The sequence below is a fragment of the Miniopterus natalensis genome, chromosome 21 (assembly GCF_054644295.1).
Source record: "Miniopterus natalensis isolate mMinNat1 chromosome 21, mMinNat1.hap1, whole genome shotgun sequence".
NCBI lineage: Eukaryota > Metazoa > Chordata > Mammalia > Chiroptera > Miniopteridae > Miniopterus > Miniopterus natalensis.
In genome coordinates, this window is record NC_142101.1 from 8,654,645 (window position 1) to 8,673,720 (window position 19,076).

Consider the following 19,076-nt stretch of genomic DNA (forward strand, 5'->3'; position numbering starts at 1 on the left):
TTGTCAATGTTCCTTTAGGGTTTCATGTGTTTGGGTTTTTTTCCTGCATGTTTTGTTACATCTGAAGCATCACAGTGTTTTCCTGGTTATCTCCACTTATTCAACTCATGCAATAAACACTGAGCATCTTCTATGTTGTTAGGTCCTGTGCTAGGTGCTGGTTGTGCCTCCCTCACAAAGCCAGTGCAGGGGTCAGCAAACTGCAACCTTCTGCCTGATTTGTTTGGCCTGCAAGCTAAGGATGGTTTTTACAGTTTTAAATAAAATCAAAAAACTATTTCATGACACATGAAAGTTGCATGAAATTCAAATTTCAGTGTCCATAAATAGCGTTTTATTGGAACAGAGACACACTCATTCAGGAGCAGTTGTGACAGGGACCATACAGCCTTCAAACCTGAGATGCTGACTCTCTGGCCCTTGACAGAACGTTTGCTGACTCCAGAACTGATGAAAACAATGCACGTCCTTCATTGCTTGAAGGATGTTTAACCTACACTGAAATTTAGAATTCTCCCCTAAAGTTCCATTGCCATTTAGATGAGAATTAGATGAATGCCTTGAAAATGACTGTCTCGGATAATTTCCATAATGAGTTCTTAATTGTCCCCCTGCCTTTCCATTTTAATAATATCATGATTACTGTGTTGCTGGGGAATGCAATTCTAACAATTCTAAGACATCTGCAGGAAACAATTCTGGCTACTTTGTTGCCGGTGGTTGCAGCGATGAGTCCCACAGAGAATCTACAAGCCCAAGAGCAGCTTCAAGGCCACCTTAGTTCATTATGTTGGCAGTGTGAAGGGCTGAGCGGGCAAGGAGGCAGAAAAGGGGAATAGACACAAGACTAAAGGCCGAAAAAAGGGGCAGCTGAGTGCAGGGCAGAGGGAGCGCAAACATGGCGTCTACCAGCGACCCTGCGCGCTGCCAGGTGCCGGGACGTCGGGGCGCAGGCGGGCTCAGGACCGCCCCCGCGAGTTTTCCTCTTTCCCTCGGGCGCCGGCCAGTTTCCCAAAGGGACAGAGGTGCAGGAGGACGGGGGGCTGCGGTCTCGGAGCGAGGCCGGGATCGCAGGTACGGACGGGTCGCTGGTGTGAATGAACCTGCACAGGCGGCGCTGAACCGGAAAATGAGAAACCCGGCGAAGAACCACCACCACACCGAGCGCGAGCCCGGAGTCAGGCGGACGGGCCTCCTCCCCTCTCCTCCCGGGCCAGGGAACCGACGCTTTCCATTTACCACGGGGCTCGGGAGAGGCGGCGCGCGGGAGCTCCGCGCCCCGGCGGTGGGGGACCAGCCCCGCCCCGGAGTCAGAATGGCACCTGGCTTCCCAGTTTCACTTTCCCTTGCGTCCGGGGCCGACCGCTCTGCGCCAGAGACGCCCCAGCCCCTTCGCTCCTCCGGGTGCCACCGCCTGCACCGCATTCGCAGGTCCGCGCGGCCGCTTGACGTCATCACCACGCGCCCTCCTTCCTCTCCCCGCCGCTCCGGCCACGCCCCCTCGGGGCGGCGCGGGGCTATGACGTATTCGCGGCGCGGCGCTTTGACGTATTCACGGCGCGCCCTCCCGCCCCTTGAGTGTTCAAGCTCCGCGCGCGGGCCGAGCTTCAGCCCCCACGGCCGCAACCCACGAGCTCTCTGTAGCTTTTTCTTTCCGTCATGTTCTCGGCCGTCTCCTCTCCGCGGACCCCGGGGCCTGGATCCCGAAGGGGCCCGCTGGGCGGAGTCGGGCCGGGCTCCACGCCGCGGACGACCGGCAGGAAGGGTCTGCCCATGGGGTCCGCAGTCAGCTCCCCGGTGCTCTTCTCTCCGGTGGGCCGGCGGAGCTCGCTGAGCTCGCGGTAAGTGGCCGTCCCCGGTGGGGTCTGGCGGCTCGCAGGCTACGGCCTCGGCGGGCCTCATCGGGTAGAGCCTCCGGAACCTGAGGCGCCCCCGGCGAACGCCGAAGTACCGGGAAAACGGGCCGCGGCACCGCTGCGGGCTCTCAGCCTCGCCGTAGCTCGTTCATTGGGCCTCCGCGTCGCACTTTCCAGGGAGTTATCTCTGTGTAGAGGTGAAGCACACACTGGGTGTGAATCAGTGGTCACCTCCCTCCCTCCCTCTCGCTACCCTGTGATCCGGTGTAAGTGTCTCAAGACCCTTCCTCTGTGAAATGGCGAAAATACCCGTCCCCAGCCTGCTGCACCGAGGCCAGAGGGGTCCGTGTGAGATGCCACGACGCAGACACAAAGTGATGGTGGGAATGAGGACCTGCAGCGCTGGAAGGTCCTTGTATAGTGCATAGCGTACCAGCTGCCGTTATTGTCTGCTGATTGGAAGTATAAAGGGCTTTTAGCTACAGGAGCTAAGTTGTAACTAAGTTAATAGGGAAAGGCTTTTGTTACCAAATAAAAACTTGGCGCACCAGTCCACTTCAGTGGGCCACACCACTCCCCTTTCATAACTAATTTAGAACTTTAGCAGAAGGTGACATGTTTCTGAATAGTTTCCTTTGAATTCCTCTATCAAAAATGAATTTTCCCCTGTAGGAAAACGGTAATACTGGTTCTTGCACTTACAGTAAAATTTATCTATAAAATTTTGCAGTACTTTAATTTTTTATTTTATTTTTTCACTTACAGTTTACATTCAGTATTATTTCGTATTAGTTTCAGGTGAAATTCTGCAGTATTTTAAAGGAGAAATGATTTTTTTACAAAAGAATACATAGTGTCCTTGACTTTTGCATTTGAAAAGTGCCCTTCAGAGTGCTGATCTTGTTAGTGTTTCCTCTCCTTTTAGAAAAGACAGAATAAAAGTTGTACTTTATTTAATGTTTTTTAAGAAATTTCCTCTTACCTTCTGGTGATCATTTAAAGAAAAACCTTTGTTACAATACTCTTTTGGTAAACAAAGCTCTCGACTACTCTGTATTTGTGTCTCCTCATTTAATCTTCATATGATAAGAGATAGAATAACTTTTAAATTGGTAACTTTACATTATTTTTCTGAATGTTAAAATGAAGGTGAGAATAAAATACAATTTCTACTGCTGTATTTGCTGTATTGAAGACCAGGTAACAGCAGATACTCATGACCCATTTCGTTTCTTGCTTGATTATACAGATCTGGTAGATTCCTGTAATTCTAGTGGTGATGAGAGCTTAAAGAAAATATAATCCAAAGTTTGTAAAACTTTTTTGACCACAGTGTATGGTAAACTCTATTTTATATTCTGTGGGTTTTTTTTCAAAAATGTTTATTGATCGAGCCGCTCAAAATTACCCACAATTTGTAAAACACTGATCTAGTCGAACCTTCTTATTTCACAGCTAAGGAAGTGGAGTTATAAAGAGTTTAAGTGAATGGCACACTCTTAAACTAGAGTTTAAGAGTCTGAGGCCAAGGTTTTCTAAATCCTGTCAGTTTGTTTTTTTTTTAATGAAAAATACATTTGATTACACCAAATACTCGAGCCAGAGGTTTTTTTCACTGTTCCACTTCATATTTCTTGCTTATCAAAGCTCTTCTCTCTATTGTGAAAATGTATACATAAAAATTAGGATAATGGAAAATTTAAGTTATGGTGAAGTAATATGGTGCCTTTTTTTTTCTTTTAAGAGGAACACCTACACGAATGTTCCCACATCACTCCATAACTGAGGCTATGAACTATGATGTGAAAACGTTTGGATCATCTCTTCCTGTTAAAGTCATGGAAGTCCTAGCATTGGCTGAAGGTGGGTATCATTTTCCATTTCCTCCTATTAGCAATTCAAATGGAGCCTAGTTCTAGCATGGAGATTGAAATTTGTGCTTTCTTTGATATACCTTTACCTAAATGGGAAGAAAGGTAACCTATTTGGCTTTTCATTGTAATTGAGATATATAATAAATTTTAGAAGCAGAATAAGTTCATTTTAGCACAGTCAAATTAGATCTTTAATGGTTGTAAGTACTGCATATGCAAAACTCAATCCAATTTCAAAAGTTAATTGAGTATATGAAGTTTAGCTTTTAAAAAAGCCAAATTAGTGCCTCATGTTTAATAGTACAGTAAAATCAAGTCTTAGCTCTATTTCTGGATCTTGTATAGTATCCCAGAGACTAACAACAAATTCGTGATGTTATGTGGTGTACCTTTAGAAGATTCTATCGGCAGAGAAGTAGAGGGGAAGTTGGAAGATGCAGTCCACACAAGCCTCAGAGAGGCTACATTAAGGATGAGGGTCTGTTGACTGGAAGAGCAAAGTTCAGAGCATCTTCAGTGATCCGCCTAAGTCATTTTTATTAAGAATTCAATTCTAGATCTTTGTGATTTTCTGGAATGTTGTTTTACAAACTGTATTGAAATCAGTTCAGTGATTTATAACTAGCATTTTTTTAAAAATGAAATAAAATAGAATGCAGAATATCAGAGTACATCTCATATAATGTTAACGTAAGTTTTGTTTTATTTAAATTGTTTGTGAATGCATCATGATGTAAAATGTATTCATACTGTGAATGACAGTCAGAAAAGTTTAAAGTACTCCATTCTAGAGGAAGGAATATTTCTCATCAACTTGCACTTGCACATCTTGACTGTTAAGTCCTTGGGAGCTTCAGGTACAGTTTCCAGACAACTAAACTTCTGCTAACCTCTACCATGCATTGTTTCTGTTTTAAATATATATAATACATATTTTTCGCCTCTAAAAGTATATATAGTGTGTATCATATGTTAAAACCTTGTAACTTACTCCTGGTTCATGCCACCAAGCTATGTTACTAGCAAACAGTGCAAAAGTCCCTGGAAGTGAGGATGTATACACTGAAGCAGTGTGTAAACTTGAAGAACTCTTCCCCACATGAAAACCTGCCAAGTGCTGTGTGTTAAGTTAGGGCTCACCAGTAGAGGGGAAAAAATATTAAGTAGATATTCCATCCACTTCAGCAAAAATCCACACTTAGCCTGGGCATAATTTGATATTTTAGCTTGTACATTATTGATTCCTTTTATTTTGCCTCTTTAACTTCCCTTTCAACAAAGAGCATAGTCAAATTGATTAAATTTCCAGAGCTGTTAACATGTTTATGGAGGTTTACCACTAATGCTTAAAAGAACAGTATGCTAATTTAGGTTTTGTCACTTAATAGGGAACATAACCCTTTATGTCTCCATATAATGAAGTAATTTATCATACTTTCAAAGACCTCTTCTTTGAAAATCATGTTTTATTGAAGAAACATGATTTTTCCTTGAAATGTTTTGTGTAGTTAAGTGGAAGCTTTATTATTTGTGTTGCTTTATCAGAATAAAATTATGAGTGTTAAGTATTACGGAAAGTGAGATATGTGTTTATAAGAAAAATTAAGAAGTATTAAACCTAGGCCCAGCATCTACTTTTTGTCTTTAGGTATATTTCTAAAAGTGGTTATCAGAATCAAATGGATCTCTTGTTTTGGATATTGATAACTCTTGAATTATATTCAGGAGTATTTTTTGTTGTGAATGAATCTTTTTCTTGAGTGATAATATTTTTTTGGTGAAGAATATGGTAATAAAAGAGATTTTGGTAAAAGAAAATTTTAAGTTGCTTTATTCATATGCTAAAATGAACTATGTACCTTATATTTTTATTTAGATGATGACCAGCTGACTGTTAACATAGATGAAGGCGGATGGGCTTGTCTGGTCTGCAAAGACAAACTCATTGTTTGGAAGATTGCTTTGTCACCTATTTCTAAGGTAATGGCTCTTTAGAGAGATAAAAGGAGATAGAGGAGAGGAGAACCGACTAGCTTTTAATTTTTACCCTAAATTTTCAGAGTTGTTGGGAGGACAATGTGAATCTATTCAAGCATTAATGGATTTGCATTTTCATAGTCTATAAAATACTGAGCATGCATACACATTTGTGTATTAGTAATAAAGTTTCTCCCCTTTAATAATTTTTAAATAATCCATGTTATTTACATTTAATAAAATTAGAGACATTGAAATTTTTAATGAATGTCATGCTAATCAGTCTGCCTAATGAAGTCTAAGACTAAATGTCATCACATAAATTAATGAACTCAGTTTATTTCTAAGAAGGTAGGGACTGTGTTTCACTGAATCTACTTAATGATGCTTAATAAAATAGGAAAAAATGATGCCACTTTTTACCATTGCTAGTTTAACTTCCAGTTGTTCATTTCTCACACAGAGGTTGTCATTTGTATGTCTAGTAACTTAGCCTCAGCAACCTCTTTTTCTGTCTGTTCCAGATCATACTCTCCTGCACCACTTATTCATCACTAGGCCATTGTTCTGTGGGAACTTGGGACTCCTGTGTACCTAAACTTTTCACATCTCCTGTCCCCTGTATTGTTGCTGCCTAGAAAACTGTATTTGTAATTAGGAGCATAGGCGAGGGAGAAGTCTTGGGGGGCATGATGAGTTAGCATGACCCCTATGAGGGAGCCTGATATTCGGCTGAGTCTAAGAAATATTTTCTAGGCAACTTATTATAATTACTCTGTAGTCATGCTAATTTTAAATGTCAAATAACCAAGTCAAGACTAGACTGGGAAAATTCTTTAGGAAGCCTACATATTTCTCTTAACCAATAGACCTTTTTTCAGTCCGGGAAGAGACTGAACTAGTTGATATTCAGAGTCTGGTCTAGCTCTTAAGTTTTCCTGATTTTATATCTCTTAAGAAACTTTGCTTTAAAATTGCTGAAAGCCCTATCAAAAATTGTGAGAAGAAAGTACTTATAGAATGATATTTCCAGCAATGAATCAGAATGTAAAATATGCAGAGAAAGACAATAGTGAAGTCAGATGCATATTCAAAAAATTGGATTTGATGTGAAAGTTCTTTTGTTTGGCTTTGTTCTACAGTTATCTGTTTGCAAAGAACTTCAGCTGCCACCCAGTGATTTCCACTGGAGCGCCAACTTGGTAGCTCTCTCCTACCCTGCTGCCTCAGGTGAAGCACATTCTACTCAGGTAGGTGACTTAAATGCTTATTGAAATAATTTTTTTCAAATAAGGGCTTTCTAAATTTGGAGGGACTGTCTGACCTAATTGAGACATAACTTTAAAGGAATTAAAACACTGGTATTAGCAAAGAGATGGACACATAGGGCAGTGGAACAGAACAGGATAGATAACCACACAAAGGTGGCCCTGTGGTCTTTGACAGAGGTTCAAAAACAATTCAGTGGAATAATTATGGTCTTTTCAGTAAATGGTGTTGGAACCATTGGTCATCCTTATGCAAAAAAATTTCCCCCTGAGCCTCATACCTTATACAAAGATTAACTCAAAGACAATCATGATCTAAATGTAAAACTATAAAACTTGTAGAAGAAAACAGAAAAAAATCAGTATGACCTGGGTTTAGGTGAGCAGTTCCTGGAAATCACCAAAAGCATGATTCATAAAAGAAAAATGGATAAATTCATCAGTATTAAAAACTTGGCTCTGCCAAAGACACTGAAAAGAAAATGAAGAGACAAGCTATAAACTGGGAGAAAATATTTGTAAATCAAATACCCGACAAAAGACTTGTATCCACTACATAGAACTCTCGAAGCTTAGTAAGGAAACAGGCCAAATTAAAAATGGCATAGGACTTGAACAGATGCTTTATCAAAGGGTATACGGACGTCAAGCACACGAGATGTTCACGTCATTAGCCGTTAGGGAAATGCAAATCAAAACAACAATGAGATACCACTACACACCTATTACAATGGCTAAAATAAAAAATACTGACACTGCCAGGTACTGACAAGGATGTGAAGCATCTGGAACTCATACGTTGCTGGTGGGAATGCAAAAATGGTATAGCCACTTGATTTTCACTGCCTTACAAGGTTAAAATATACTTAACCATGTGACCCAACAAATCCATTCCTGGCTGTTTACCTTAGAACAGTTAAAACTGAATCTGCTTAATGTCATAGCAGCTTTATTTATCATAGCCAAAGGTGGAAACAACCCAAATGTCCTTTAGCAAGTAAATAGATAAACAAACTGGTTCAGCGATGGAATGGAATACTACTCAGCAGTAAAAAGGAATGAACTATTGACACAACCACCTGAATGAGTCTCAAATACATTATGATAGTGAGATAAGCCAGTGTCAAAAGGTTACATTCTATATGATTTTATTTGTTTGCTATTCTGGGAAAGATTAGACTGTAATGATGGAAACAGTGGTTGCCAGGAGTTAGGATGGGGGAAGAGCCTTACTATAAAGGAATTGGTCTAGGGAATTTTGGGGGTTCATGGAACTGTTCTGTGACCTTATTGTGTAGTGGTAGTTAACATGAGTCTAAGCATGTTAAAATTCATACAATTGTGCAACAAAAGAAAAAAATTCAATTTTACTGCATGATAATTTTTAAAATAGAAAAGGGAATTTTAATTTCTGATTTTTCCTAATCAAATATAAATTGTCCTGGTTTTTAATATAAGTTCCATTAGACTCCCAGTTATGAGGTCGTCTTATTATGATTGCTAAGTGTTATGATCTTGTTTTCAGTCTGTTGCTGTCATGGTTGCCACCAGAGAAGGATCCATTCGGTATTGGCCAAGTCTTGCTGGTGAAGACATCTACACAGAGACTTTTGTAGATTTGGGAGGTGATAAGACTTACAATTTCCTAACAGCAGTGCAGGTATATGGTGAATATTCTTCAGAAAAAAATACGCAATTAAAAACTACAACAGAAGTTTTTCTATGTAGAATTAATAATATTAAGTGAATGGATTCATAAGTAAATGATTTTAAACATTGTTTCTTTTTTTATTCTTTTAGATTTGTTTTAACATATAGATGATTTTCCTTTGTATCAAAGCATTTTGTGCTAATTTTCTTGACCTTAGTCTTAGATGCTTACCGGAATTAATTTCACAATATTTGTTCACAGGGAGGAAGTTTTATTTTGTCTTCATCGGGAAGCCAGCTGATTCGGCTGACACCTGAAAACTTAGGAAAGATTCATCAGCGCATCCTGCCTCAGGGGCAAGGCGTGCTCTCAGGGATTGGTCGGAAGGTTTCTTCTCTTTTGGGAATTTTATCTCCTAGTAGTGATCTCATAGTAAGTTGACAAAGTAACTGTTTTATAAGCTTGTTTCTTAGTGAAATCAATAAGTTGGACATTTCCTATGAAGTTGGTGTTGCTTCCATATAAACAGTAGTGTACATGAAATAAAGCCTTGATCTTTTCAGTGAAACATTTTTAATATGAAGATCAAATGAGTTTATACTAACTACCTCACCTACCCTGTAACATTAACATCCTTAAGGCACACTGATTATCTTATAGTGCATTCTTTGAATTAAAACTAGTATGTAAAAGTGTAAATGTGTGTAGGGACTAATTTTGCTTTTTGGACTTAGCCAGTTGTGTTCTCCAGTCCCGTGGCTCCAGCTCTGTGTGGATGACTCTAATCTAGATCTATTGCTGGGCTCCCTCGAACTCCAGAGCAGTGAGGGAGAGGGATGGGTGCCAGCATTCAGAGCACCTGCTCTGGTGGGTCCTCGGTGTTTGTTACCTCGTGTAAGTTTTACAACCTAAGATGTAAAGGGCTTTCTCTCCAATCTGCAGATGAGGAAGTGGCTTCAGTGAGACCAAGTAAACTGCCCGTGGTTATGGAACTGCTCAGTGGCGGATTCATGCCCAGCCCTGTTTCGCTGAAAGCACATCCTCTTTTTAATGCGCTATTTCCCTCTGATTTCATGCTGTTGTCTTCTGCTTCCTTGAAAGATCTTTGAACCTAAAAGTTAACATGTCTGGCTTTTGCCTGAGCCTCTCCCTGAAACCACTAGGCACCCTTTTAGCCACCCTGGAGCCCTCTCCCATGCCGTGGACCAAATGGAAACAACAAAGCTTTTTGCAGCAAAAACAAAAACCACACATCTATACTTCATAAGCAAGTGTATGCTTAAAAGGCAAAATGACATACTCACATATATCCAACTCCATACGTTCCTGCCAGGTTCGTGTTCCTGTAACACAGAGCTGTGCAGAAGCCATTGATAATATCTCCCGTGCTTACTAGGGTTACAGACCTATATTCAAGACTGCTGTGTGCCCCTAATTTCTCATTTGAACCTCATTTTTGCCTCTTGTTATAACCTACAGTCCAGTTTAATAGGACTACTAGCTCTCTGAAGACCCTTCACTTTCCTGCCTCCCACCTCTGCCCTTCTTGGGCCTCTGTTTTATATTTCTGCCTGTGGAAATCCTGCCTTGTTTTCAAGGTCTGTTTCCTTCCTTTGAATCCTAAGTGAAGAATTCTGCTAGAAATGCTAATTAAGGATCATAAAATATACAAAATTTGAATTTTAGAAAAAGTGTATTAACATTGGAACTTAATCTGTAAGCTTGACTTTTCCCTCCTCCATACAGCTTTCAAGTGTCCTTTGGGATAGAGAGAGATCAAGCTTTTATAGTCTGACAAGTTCAAACATCAATAAATGGGAATTTGATGAGTCTTCAGAAAAACAAGTACATAGTTGGGATATCAACAGAGCCCTGAAGGAAAACATCGCTGATGCTATTTGGGTAAGAAACAGTAATATTCATGTCTAATTCACGTTTATGGTTACATGAGAGTGCTTGTTCCTTTAGTTGTTTTATTCATAAGAACATAATATAATATACACAGTTTTTAGCCATCAGATACACAGAAATGGGGTATTCAATCTCTAGAAATATTGTAATGCACTGATTTACTTAATACTTTTTTTTTTTAATATGTCTTTATTGATTTCAGAGAGAGGAAGGGAGGGAGAGAAACATCAATGATGAGAGAGTCATTGATCGGCTGCCTCCTGCCTGTCCTCTACTGGAGGTGGAGCCCGCAACCCAGGCATGTGCCCGGACCAGGAATTGAACCGAGATCTCCTGGATCCTGGGTCGATGCTCAGCTGCTGAGCCACGCCAGCCAGGCTACTTAATACTTTTTAAAATGCATTACTCATTCAGTAATTGTTTGAGCTACTACTGTGTATGAGACAGTGTAGTAGGTGCTGGGGATGCAAAGGTTAACAGAAACTCCTATACTCAAGGAGCTTACGTTACTGATGTTTTCACATAGGGATCTGAAAGTAACTATGAAGCTATTAAAGAAGGGGTCAACATTCGGTATCTGGATTTGAAGCAAAACTGGTAAGCAATTCATTTGTCATAAAGAATGTAGGTAATTGTTGGGGAAAGTAAATTGATGTTTGTTATAAAATGATGACCAGTCTTACTATATCTTCTTTTAATGCTAATCTTACCATACCATTATGCCTTGCTGAATGGTTTTGTGTGCTTTATCTAGAGATGCTAGTTCATTTGAGAGATACAAGCAGTTCTCAACCTTCAGCTGTGTTCTTACATTAGTGTCTCCCCTAGTTAGAGACACAGCCTTTCTGCTCTCACAACTGGAGCTTCTCTTTCACTGCTGAGAGATGCCTTTCCCAGTGGTGGGGGCTCATAATGTCACCTCTTTCCTCAGCAGAGATACCGGGAACGCTTCTGTGGCCCTTTTTCTGTTGCCGAAGGAGCCTTAGGAAGCCTATGTTTGTGGCTTTATTGAGTGAGGTTTTTTCTTGGTGGGACAAGTTAGCACTCAGCCATGGTTAGTACTCAGAATGAATTTCCTCTGAGAAACAACACTCTAAGTGGTGCTGAAAATCCAGGTTAGACTGAGAAAGCTAACTTATCCCATGTTATTACTTAGCTTAAAAACCAAAGGTGATGTGGAACTTAAAATCCGTGCGTAATGTGGTTTCTGTGGGGAAGTTCATAACGAGTGCAAACGCATGGCTGTAATCCTTCAGGTACAGACTTACCAGAAGCTAAGGACTGTTTTTATGTGTTTGAGATTAATTTAGTTTAGTGGAACAAATGGACTTGCTTTTTGGAAGGATATTGCAATTCTGTGTAATTTTTCTGTCTCAGGCTATCAGTAGGATCCATCTTTATAGTTTCTGAAAAACTTACAGAAACTATCAAAGAAGTAAAAATAATTGTGTATATTTAATTTCCACAAACAGTTTAATTAAATACAGTTTACCAGTTTTCAGACTTTCAGAAATTTAGAACTGTTGTTGGACACAGCTCACAGTGGGCAAATGATGTGGACATTTTCACAGTGTTCAGAATGGAGACATGGTTTGAGAACAGAGAAGAGAAACAGGCTTGGAATCGCTCTGCTGGGTCAGACCCAGGGCTCTTCTCCAGTATTGTTGTGCCAGCAAGACTCTTACGAGGCTGTGAGACTCAGCACCCGTTCTCCCTCCTCCCCACCTTTGCTCCAGGTTATCCAGTCGCACACCCTCTGTCCTCGAGGTCTGGTGACCCCTGCAGTGTTCTGCACCTGCATGAGTTTCTTCTGTTTAAGAGCAGTGTTTGTCTTCCTGATGTTCGTTGGTACTCACTGACTGGTTGCTCATTCTGACCAGAGCTGCAGCCTAGGCTTATATTTTCAGTGAACAGGCTTATAAGTTCTTTTACTAGGTTGTTATTACTGGCACAAAGCTCAGAGACCTTCGTTTTAGATGTCAAGTTTAGATTTTTAAAATCTCAAGTGTATTACTTATGTGTACTCAGAAAAATTTGTCAAATTTTTACTGATTTGCAAAATTGTGATTATCTTCTTACCATCTTTACAACCTAAAATAGTTTCATGTTTTTTCAAACATGAGGATTCTTTTTAATAATGATGTCCAATATACAGTACACACAGGTTTTTGTGTGAACACCAGTGTTTATTTCTCCTGAGTAAATATCTAAGAGTGGGATTTCTAGGGCAGATGATAAGTGAGTGTTTAACTATATAAGAAACAGCAATGCTGCTTTCCAAAGAGACTGCAGATCTTTCTTTTGCTTTGATTAGTGATGGGCTCCTGGTTTTGGCAGCAGCGTGGCACCCAGCAGATAGTCCATGTCTCATCTATTACTGTCTGGTAACGGTAGAAGACAATGGCTACCAAATGTCAGATGCAGTAACTGTAGAAGTCACTCAGTATAATCCACCTTTTCAGGTAAGATCTCTAAGTTAAGTCACAGTGATAATATGCTGAGTTTTCTTTTCCTAACCATTGCGGGGTCAAATTCTTTGAGAGGTTCATCTTCAGGGCTTGGATGTGTTTTAGACATTGCATTTTATTTTCCAGCTTATCACCATGAAAATGTTTTCAGAATTTCCTAATTGCAGTTCAACAAGTGAATTTCTCTAATTGATGTTTATTATAAACTTATTCTGTCATATTTTATAAGTCGTCTCCTGGATAGTGTCTAGGCTTTCATAAGGACAATCATTGAATTATTTTATCATTGTTATAAGACAGTATTGTACAAAAATGGAAGTTATAAAATCATACAGACAAGCTTTTTGTTTCAGTTCTCATTCAGTATAATTTTTAATTTAATTTTCAGTCTGAAGAGTTGACTGTGTGTCGCTTGATGGTCCCAGACTTTTCAAACCAGACCACGTATCTGTACAGTGAAAGTGCCGTCTTTGTGTGCTCCACGGGAACCGGGAAGTTTTCGCCTCCTCAGGAGAAAATTGTCTTCGATACACAAGGTACAGTAGCAATTTAGAAAGCGACAGTAGTAAGCTCGTTAGTCATTCTCAGTAGTCTTCATTCTTTTCCTTAAGTGTTGCTTCAAGCACGATTCCGCCAAGTGTTACTGAGACTTCAGTACCACACGCTGATAGTAGCTGAAGTGACAACCCTACTGAAAGCCAAAAGTGTAGTAGAATTTCCATACTGTCCTATTTATGGTTAAAAAATAGTGGTGATTTCTCCAGAGAGGCCAAGAAGGAGAATTAATTGCTAAGAATTAATTGCTTATTCCTAGTTAAAGTGACTTATTGTGAGTTACTTTTTGTGTGTCCAGACCACTGGCTAAGAAGAATCTCGGGTGTTGGGGGGAGGCATCCAGGAGTGAAAAAAAGCCAATCAGGTGGTTTAATCAGAATATTTATCTAAAGGGGTTGGGCAGAGGGCAGAATCCAGGTGAGGCATCAGGCTGGAACCTAGATTTTCCAGGCCCAGCATGAGAACCTTGACTGGGTGGGTAGGATGCATTAAGTAAGGCACTGAGCAGCCTTAGACCTCCCCACCCCACCCCCAGTTGGCTTATTTTTAATTTTACAGAATGAAAAATTTCATTTTTTTTGGTTACTTGCTGCTGTCTTGCAAGGCACTGAAGGACACAGAGTCTGCTCCTTCAAATAGCAGCAGATTCTTGGCATTTTATCTGGGATTAAAGAGCTGAGTTCAAAGTAGGAGTGATATTGTAAAGGCAAAGAAAGTGTTCTTAGTGTGTCAAGGTGATTTTCTGCCTAGGGTGGGAGATTTCAGGAAGCGTTTGTTCTGTGGAATTGATTGTGTGTTTTCTGTCTTTTAGGGGACAGTATTTTAGGAGCTGGTTCCTGTGGCGGTGTTCCTATCTTCTTTTCTAGAAACAGCGGGTTGGTGTCTATTACTTCAAGGGAAAATGTGTCCGTTTTAGCAGAGGACCTTGAAGATTCTTTAGCATCTTCAGTTGCTGGACCAAGCAATGAGGTAATGTGGTTCTGTATGATTTTAAAATTTTTATCACACTTTCCTATAAATGTGTTTAAAAGATCAGACAGTTTTAAAAGTTACGATGAAAACATTGGTTCTTTTACCTCTCTCATCCCATTTGTCCTCTCTGCCAGAAGCAACTACTTTTAAGTCTTTTTAGCTGTTTCTTGTCTTTTTTTCTATATTTCTAAGTAATACGCATATATTGTTATCTCCTAATTCACCTAATATATTGACTTCCTGTTATAGAAATTGAGAGTTGGGTCACATATTTCTTTTTCTGCCTTTATCATCCCAGTATAATTTCTTTTCCATTGTAGTGACAGCATGAATATTTACAGTTCACTGAGTCAAGTGATGTACTGATTACATTTCCTTTATTATATTGCTTCATGGGATTCTTGGAGTGTGTGATGGACTAGTTTTATATTTGCTTACTTACATCTGGCTGAATCTTCCCACACGCTGCAGCAGCTCCATAGGTGCCTGTCCCAGCTTTCCCACAGTCAGATCTCTACAGACCGCACGTTCTTTCCTTTTCCTTGGCCTCAGTCCTCTTCAGGACCTGCCCCTGCACCACGGAGGTCTGCCTCGTCTCCTCTCTGCTCCGTCATTGCCATTCCTCCTCCTGGCTTCTGGCTTCTGGCTTTATGTGTAGTGGGTCGAATCACAGATGTTTGCTGGTTGTGTTTCTTTTTCTTGTTATTTTGGGATGATTTTTGAGAGGGAGAGTGGGGTGAAAACCATCACTTTTATTTTTCTGTCATCTTGAAACCTGAAATGCCCTAATCTATAAGATTTTTATCATTCTTTTATAGGAGACATAAACAATACTGTTTGGGGTAACAATACTGAATAGTATGTGAAATATATAGACTATTTCTGTAATTCAAAACTGAAACAGTTTGGTACAGTTTCAACAAAAAGTAGTGATTTTTTTTTTTAAATTTCATAACTGTGCATTTTGTAATATTGCTGATGCTCCAAAGCTGTTTTATAATATTCCATTTCTTTAAAATTTTTCAAATCCATAAGCTTGAATCAGCCATTATGCTTAGTGTAATATACATTGTGATGAGTTGTATAAGAGCAAACCCATAGTAGGGTTGTGTTGGTTATGATGAAATCCCAAATAATTTTACTCACAATATAATCCCTCAATTATATGTACCTTTTCTATAGGACTTTGTTTGATTATTTGGTGCATTTTATCTTGTTCCAGTAAATGTTTTATGTATATAAACTATTGGTATGGAGAGATGGTAAACAGCTGGAGTACCTGTGTTGTTGCTATCATAGGTGGGCCCAGTTTTTAGTCCAATAATTAAGACTATTCTGATACCGTCATCTCTAAATTATGGTTTGTTATTTTACAGTGTATGGTTTTTGATACTTCTACAAAGAATGAAATCATAGCCCAGGAAGATAAAATCAGATTGCTCAAAGCTGCTTTTCTGCAATACTGCAGGTAACACGTTTTAAAATTATGCCTCATTTTAAGTCTGAGGACACATTTTACTGGCATGCCACTTACTTGATGACTGGCAGGAGCAAGTTGGAGAAATGATTCCATTAAGGAGAAAATGTTTTTTTGAACTTCAGCACTTTAGCAAACTGTTATTCTGAACTTGGGAGTCATGAGAGGGTTCCAGCTAGGCTGGGGGGAAACATGGTGTAACATATCCTCTCCCCTTCATGAAAATGCACCATTAAAAATGGTGACCATGAAGACAGCTTGCAGGCATCTTTTATGTGTTAAGGCAAATACAATGTTTTATCGGTGTGATAAAGGAATTAGACTTGGCCTGTTAGTTGGGTTCTGTTGTGTACAAAATCACCACAGAATTTAGTGGCTTATTTGATATAGCTCATGATTCTGAGGCCTGGCTGTTTGAGATTGGGTTTAGAAGGCCATTTTACTGGTCAGCTGCCAGCTGTCCTGGCTAGACTCACTCACATTTTGGGGGCTGTGGCTGCTTCATGTGGCTTCTCTGGCAGGCTGCCCTGGTCTTGTTTACATTGCGGGGTTCCAGAAGTGGCAAGAGAGTAAGCTTCTGTGCACAGTGCTCTTTGGGTCTCTGCTTGGGTCACATCTGCTAAGTTCCCATTGGCCTGAGCAAGTCACAGAGGTGGTCCCATTGGGAGGGCACACCCAGGGAGTATGTACAGGGAGGAGGAGAATTGCATTCAGTCTGTTATACTCACTGACCTACTAGTTGTGGTTTTAAGATGAATTCAGTCATTTCAGTTAGTCCTAGACATGTAGTGTGCATATTATGTGTCCTGGTACCTTCCTTAGAAGGTGAAGCACATTCACATTTGAATAAACACTCAGGAAAATTGTGATCCTGCCCTTGCTCTGCCACTAATTAGCTGTGCGAGACTTCAGACAGATTCCTTAACATTTCAGAATTTCTTTTTCTTCCTTTGTGAAGGATTGAGTGGGGTTGCAGTTGGAATACATGAAGGATCATTAGTTTCTCTAGCAGATGTTTGTTTTGAAAAAATATTTGGGGTTTGCTACCTCCATGTCCCCCAGTTCTTAGCTCATAGTGTTTCACTCTCACAAGAGAGCTAACAGACTCTATAGTGCTTTTACAATTTTAAAATCCTGTGCCATCATAACGATCTACTGAGCTTAGTTTCTTGTCCAGGAGAAGCCACCATTAGACCAGTTTTTTGGTTCTGTTTTAAATAGTATTCTTTTAATCTTGTTCTGTTGCTTGGTGTTCAATCCTACTGCCAAGATTTGAATTAAAATACCATGATTTTATCTTGCACAAGTTTTCCTTTGATAATTCTGTCACATTTGTGGCATCTCAAAATTTAAATGATGGAGCAAGTCACCGTAGTCATTGTATGGCTTCCTGTGACTGTTGTAACAAATTACCAACTGGGTGGCTTAAAACAATATAAATGTATTGCCATAGTTCTGGAGACCAGAAGTCTGAAATCCAGGTGCCAGCAGGGTCATGCTCCCTCCAAAGGCTCTAGGGAAGACTCTTTGCTTGCTTCTCTCCTGGCTTCTGGCAGTTGCTGGCGGTTCCTGGCATTCCTTGGCCTGTGGATGCATCATTCCAGTCATCTCCATTGTCACATGGCCTACCCTATATATCTGTCTTCATGTGTCCTAATGATGACACCAGTCATTGGATTTAGGGTCCACCCTAATCCAGTATGACCTCATCATAACCATATCTGCAAAAACCTTATTTCCAAATAAGATTACATTCTGAGGTTCTGGGTGGACATGGATTTTGAAGGGAACACTGCTCAACCCAGTATAGTAATTTTAAAATGTTTTATAAGAGAAGATTATTAAGCACAAAACGGAATTCCTGTCCTTGAGTTTTGAGAGTGTAGTGACCTTAGGCTTCTAGCACGGCTATACTTTTGACTTACCCTGTTTATAATGGTTGAAGTATTGTGAGGTTAATAAGTAATCACTTCTGGGGTAGTGTTAGCTGATAGCCTTAAAGAATTAGACTCTTCACAAATGGAATTGTGGTACCTTAAAGCCAGATTTTTCAGCCTTGTCCCTGTTGGCATTTGAGGACAGGCACTTTTTATTGCGGGGGTGTCCTGTGAATTGTGGAGTGTTTAGCAGCATCTCTGCCCTTTCCCCCTTGATGCTTAGTAGTACCCTTCTCCCAGCTTGTGACAACATAGTTATCTCCAGACATTGCCAAGTGCTCCCTGGGGGTCGAAATTGGTAGATGGCCGCTAATGTGTTATCTGTTTAGTTTCTTACTAAGGTAATACTACTATTTTTATAGCATGTTTGTTTGTTTTTTTGAAATTATGTTTTGTATTAATTTGGTTTTCATTTTACGTAACTCAATATAAATATAAACCTTTTGTTTATGAGAGTTTAAGAAACTTATTCTGTTGATTAAAATAGTTAGTTATTGATTGATCTTGCCATAGTCAACTTTGTATTCCCATAATCTGTAGCACAACTAGGTTTCCAGCTTCAATCTGGCCTTTAATACTTTTATGTATTTGGTGAATTAATGAATGCATAAGAGTTGTCCCTTTTAAATAAATCTTATTAAAAGTAATTAACTTTGGGCTAAAATATGGGACTTATGTTTCATGAAAATTAACTTTTTCATGGTGAGTATTGAAAATGTTTTGCCTCCTTTAATACTTTTGTTTTCCAATTTTATTTCAGAAAAGATTTAGGTAATGCTCAAATGATGGTCGACGAACTGTTCTCCTCTCACTCAGATTTGGACTCTGATTGTGAACTAGACAGAGCTGTTGCCCAGATCAGTGTGGACCTGGTGGATGATTATCCAGCCTCTGATCCACGATGGGCAGAGTCTGTCCCCGAGGGTAAGAACATCCTGATTTTAATATTATGGAGTGATCTCTTCTGAGAAGCACATCCTGGTTCTTTTGTTAAAGTGTCTCTCAAAGCATATTTTTTTAAGTTTCTGAAACATTTTTTTTAAATATGTTTTTATTGATATCAGAGAGAGGAAGGGGGAGAGAGAGAGAGAGAAAGAGAAACAGCAATGATGAGAGTCATTGATCGGCTG

The 19,076-nt window shown here is 39.8% G+C and overlaps 1 protein-coding gene across 1 annotated transcript in view; it reads left to right on the top strand.

Moving 5' to 3' along the window:
• Window positions 1-1,590: 1,590 nt before the first annotated feature.
• The window catches only part of NUP133 (nucleoporin 133), a 34,461-nt gene continuing 16,975 nt past the window's right edge, over window positions 1,591-19,076 (top strand). Inside the window, exons 1-13 of the mRNA XM_016196033.2 lie at window positions 1,591-1,841; window positions 3,601-3,719; window positions 5,607-5,710; window positions 6,850-6,957; window positions 8,501-8,635; window positions 8,888-9,058; window positions 10,373-10,528; window positions 11,064-11,134; window positions 12,852-12,999; window positions 13,394-13,541; window positions 14,372-14,529; window positions 15,909-16,000; window positions 18,707-18,870. Coding sequence (XP_016051519.2) covers window positions 1,660-1,841; window positions 3,601-3,719; window positions 5,607-5,710; window positions 6,850-6,957; window positions 8,501-8,635; window positions 8,888-9,058; window positions 10,373-10,528; window positions 11,064-11,134; window positions 12,852-12,999; window positions 13,394-13,541; window positions 14,372-14,529; window positions 15,909-16,000; window positions 18,707-18,870 — 1,756 coding nt within the window. The 5' untranslated portion in view covers window positions 1,591-1,659. The remainder of the gene's footprint in view (window positions 1,842-3,600; window positions 3,720-5,606; window positions 5,711-6,849; window positions 6,958-8,500; window positions 8,636-8,887; window positions 9,059-10,372; window positions 10,529-11,063; window positions 11,135-12,851; window positions 13,000-13,393; window positions 13,542-14,371; window positions 14,530-15,908; window positions 16,001-18,706; window positions 18,871-19,076) is intronic.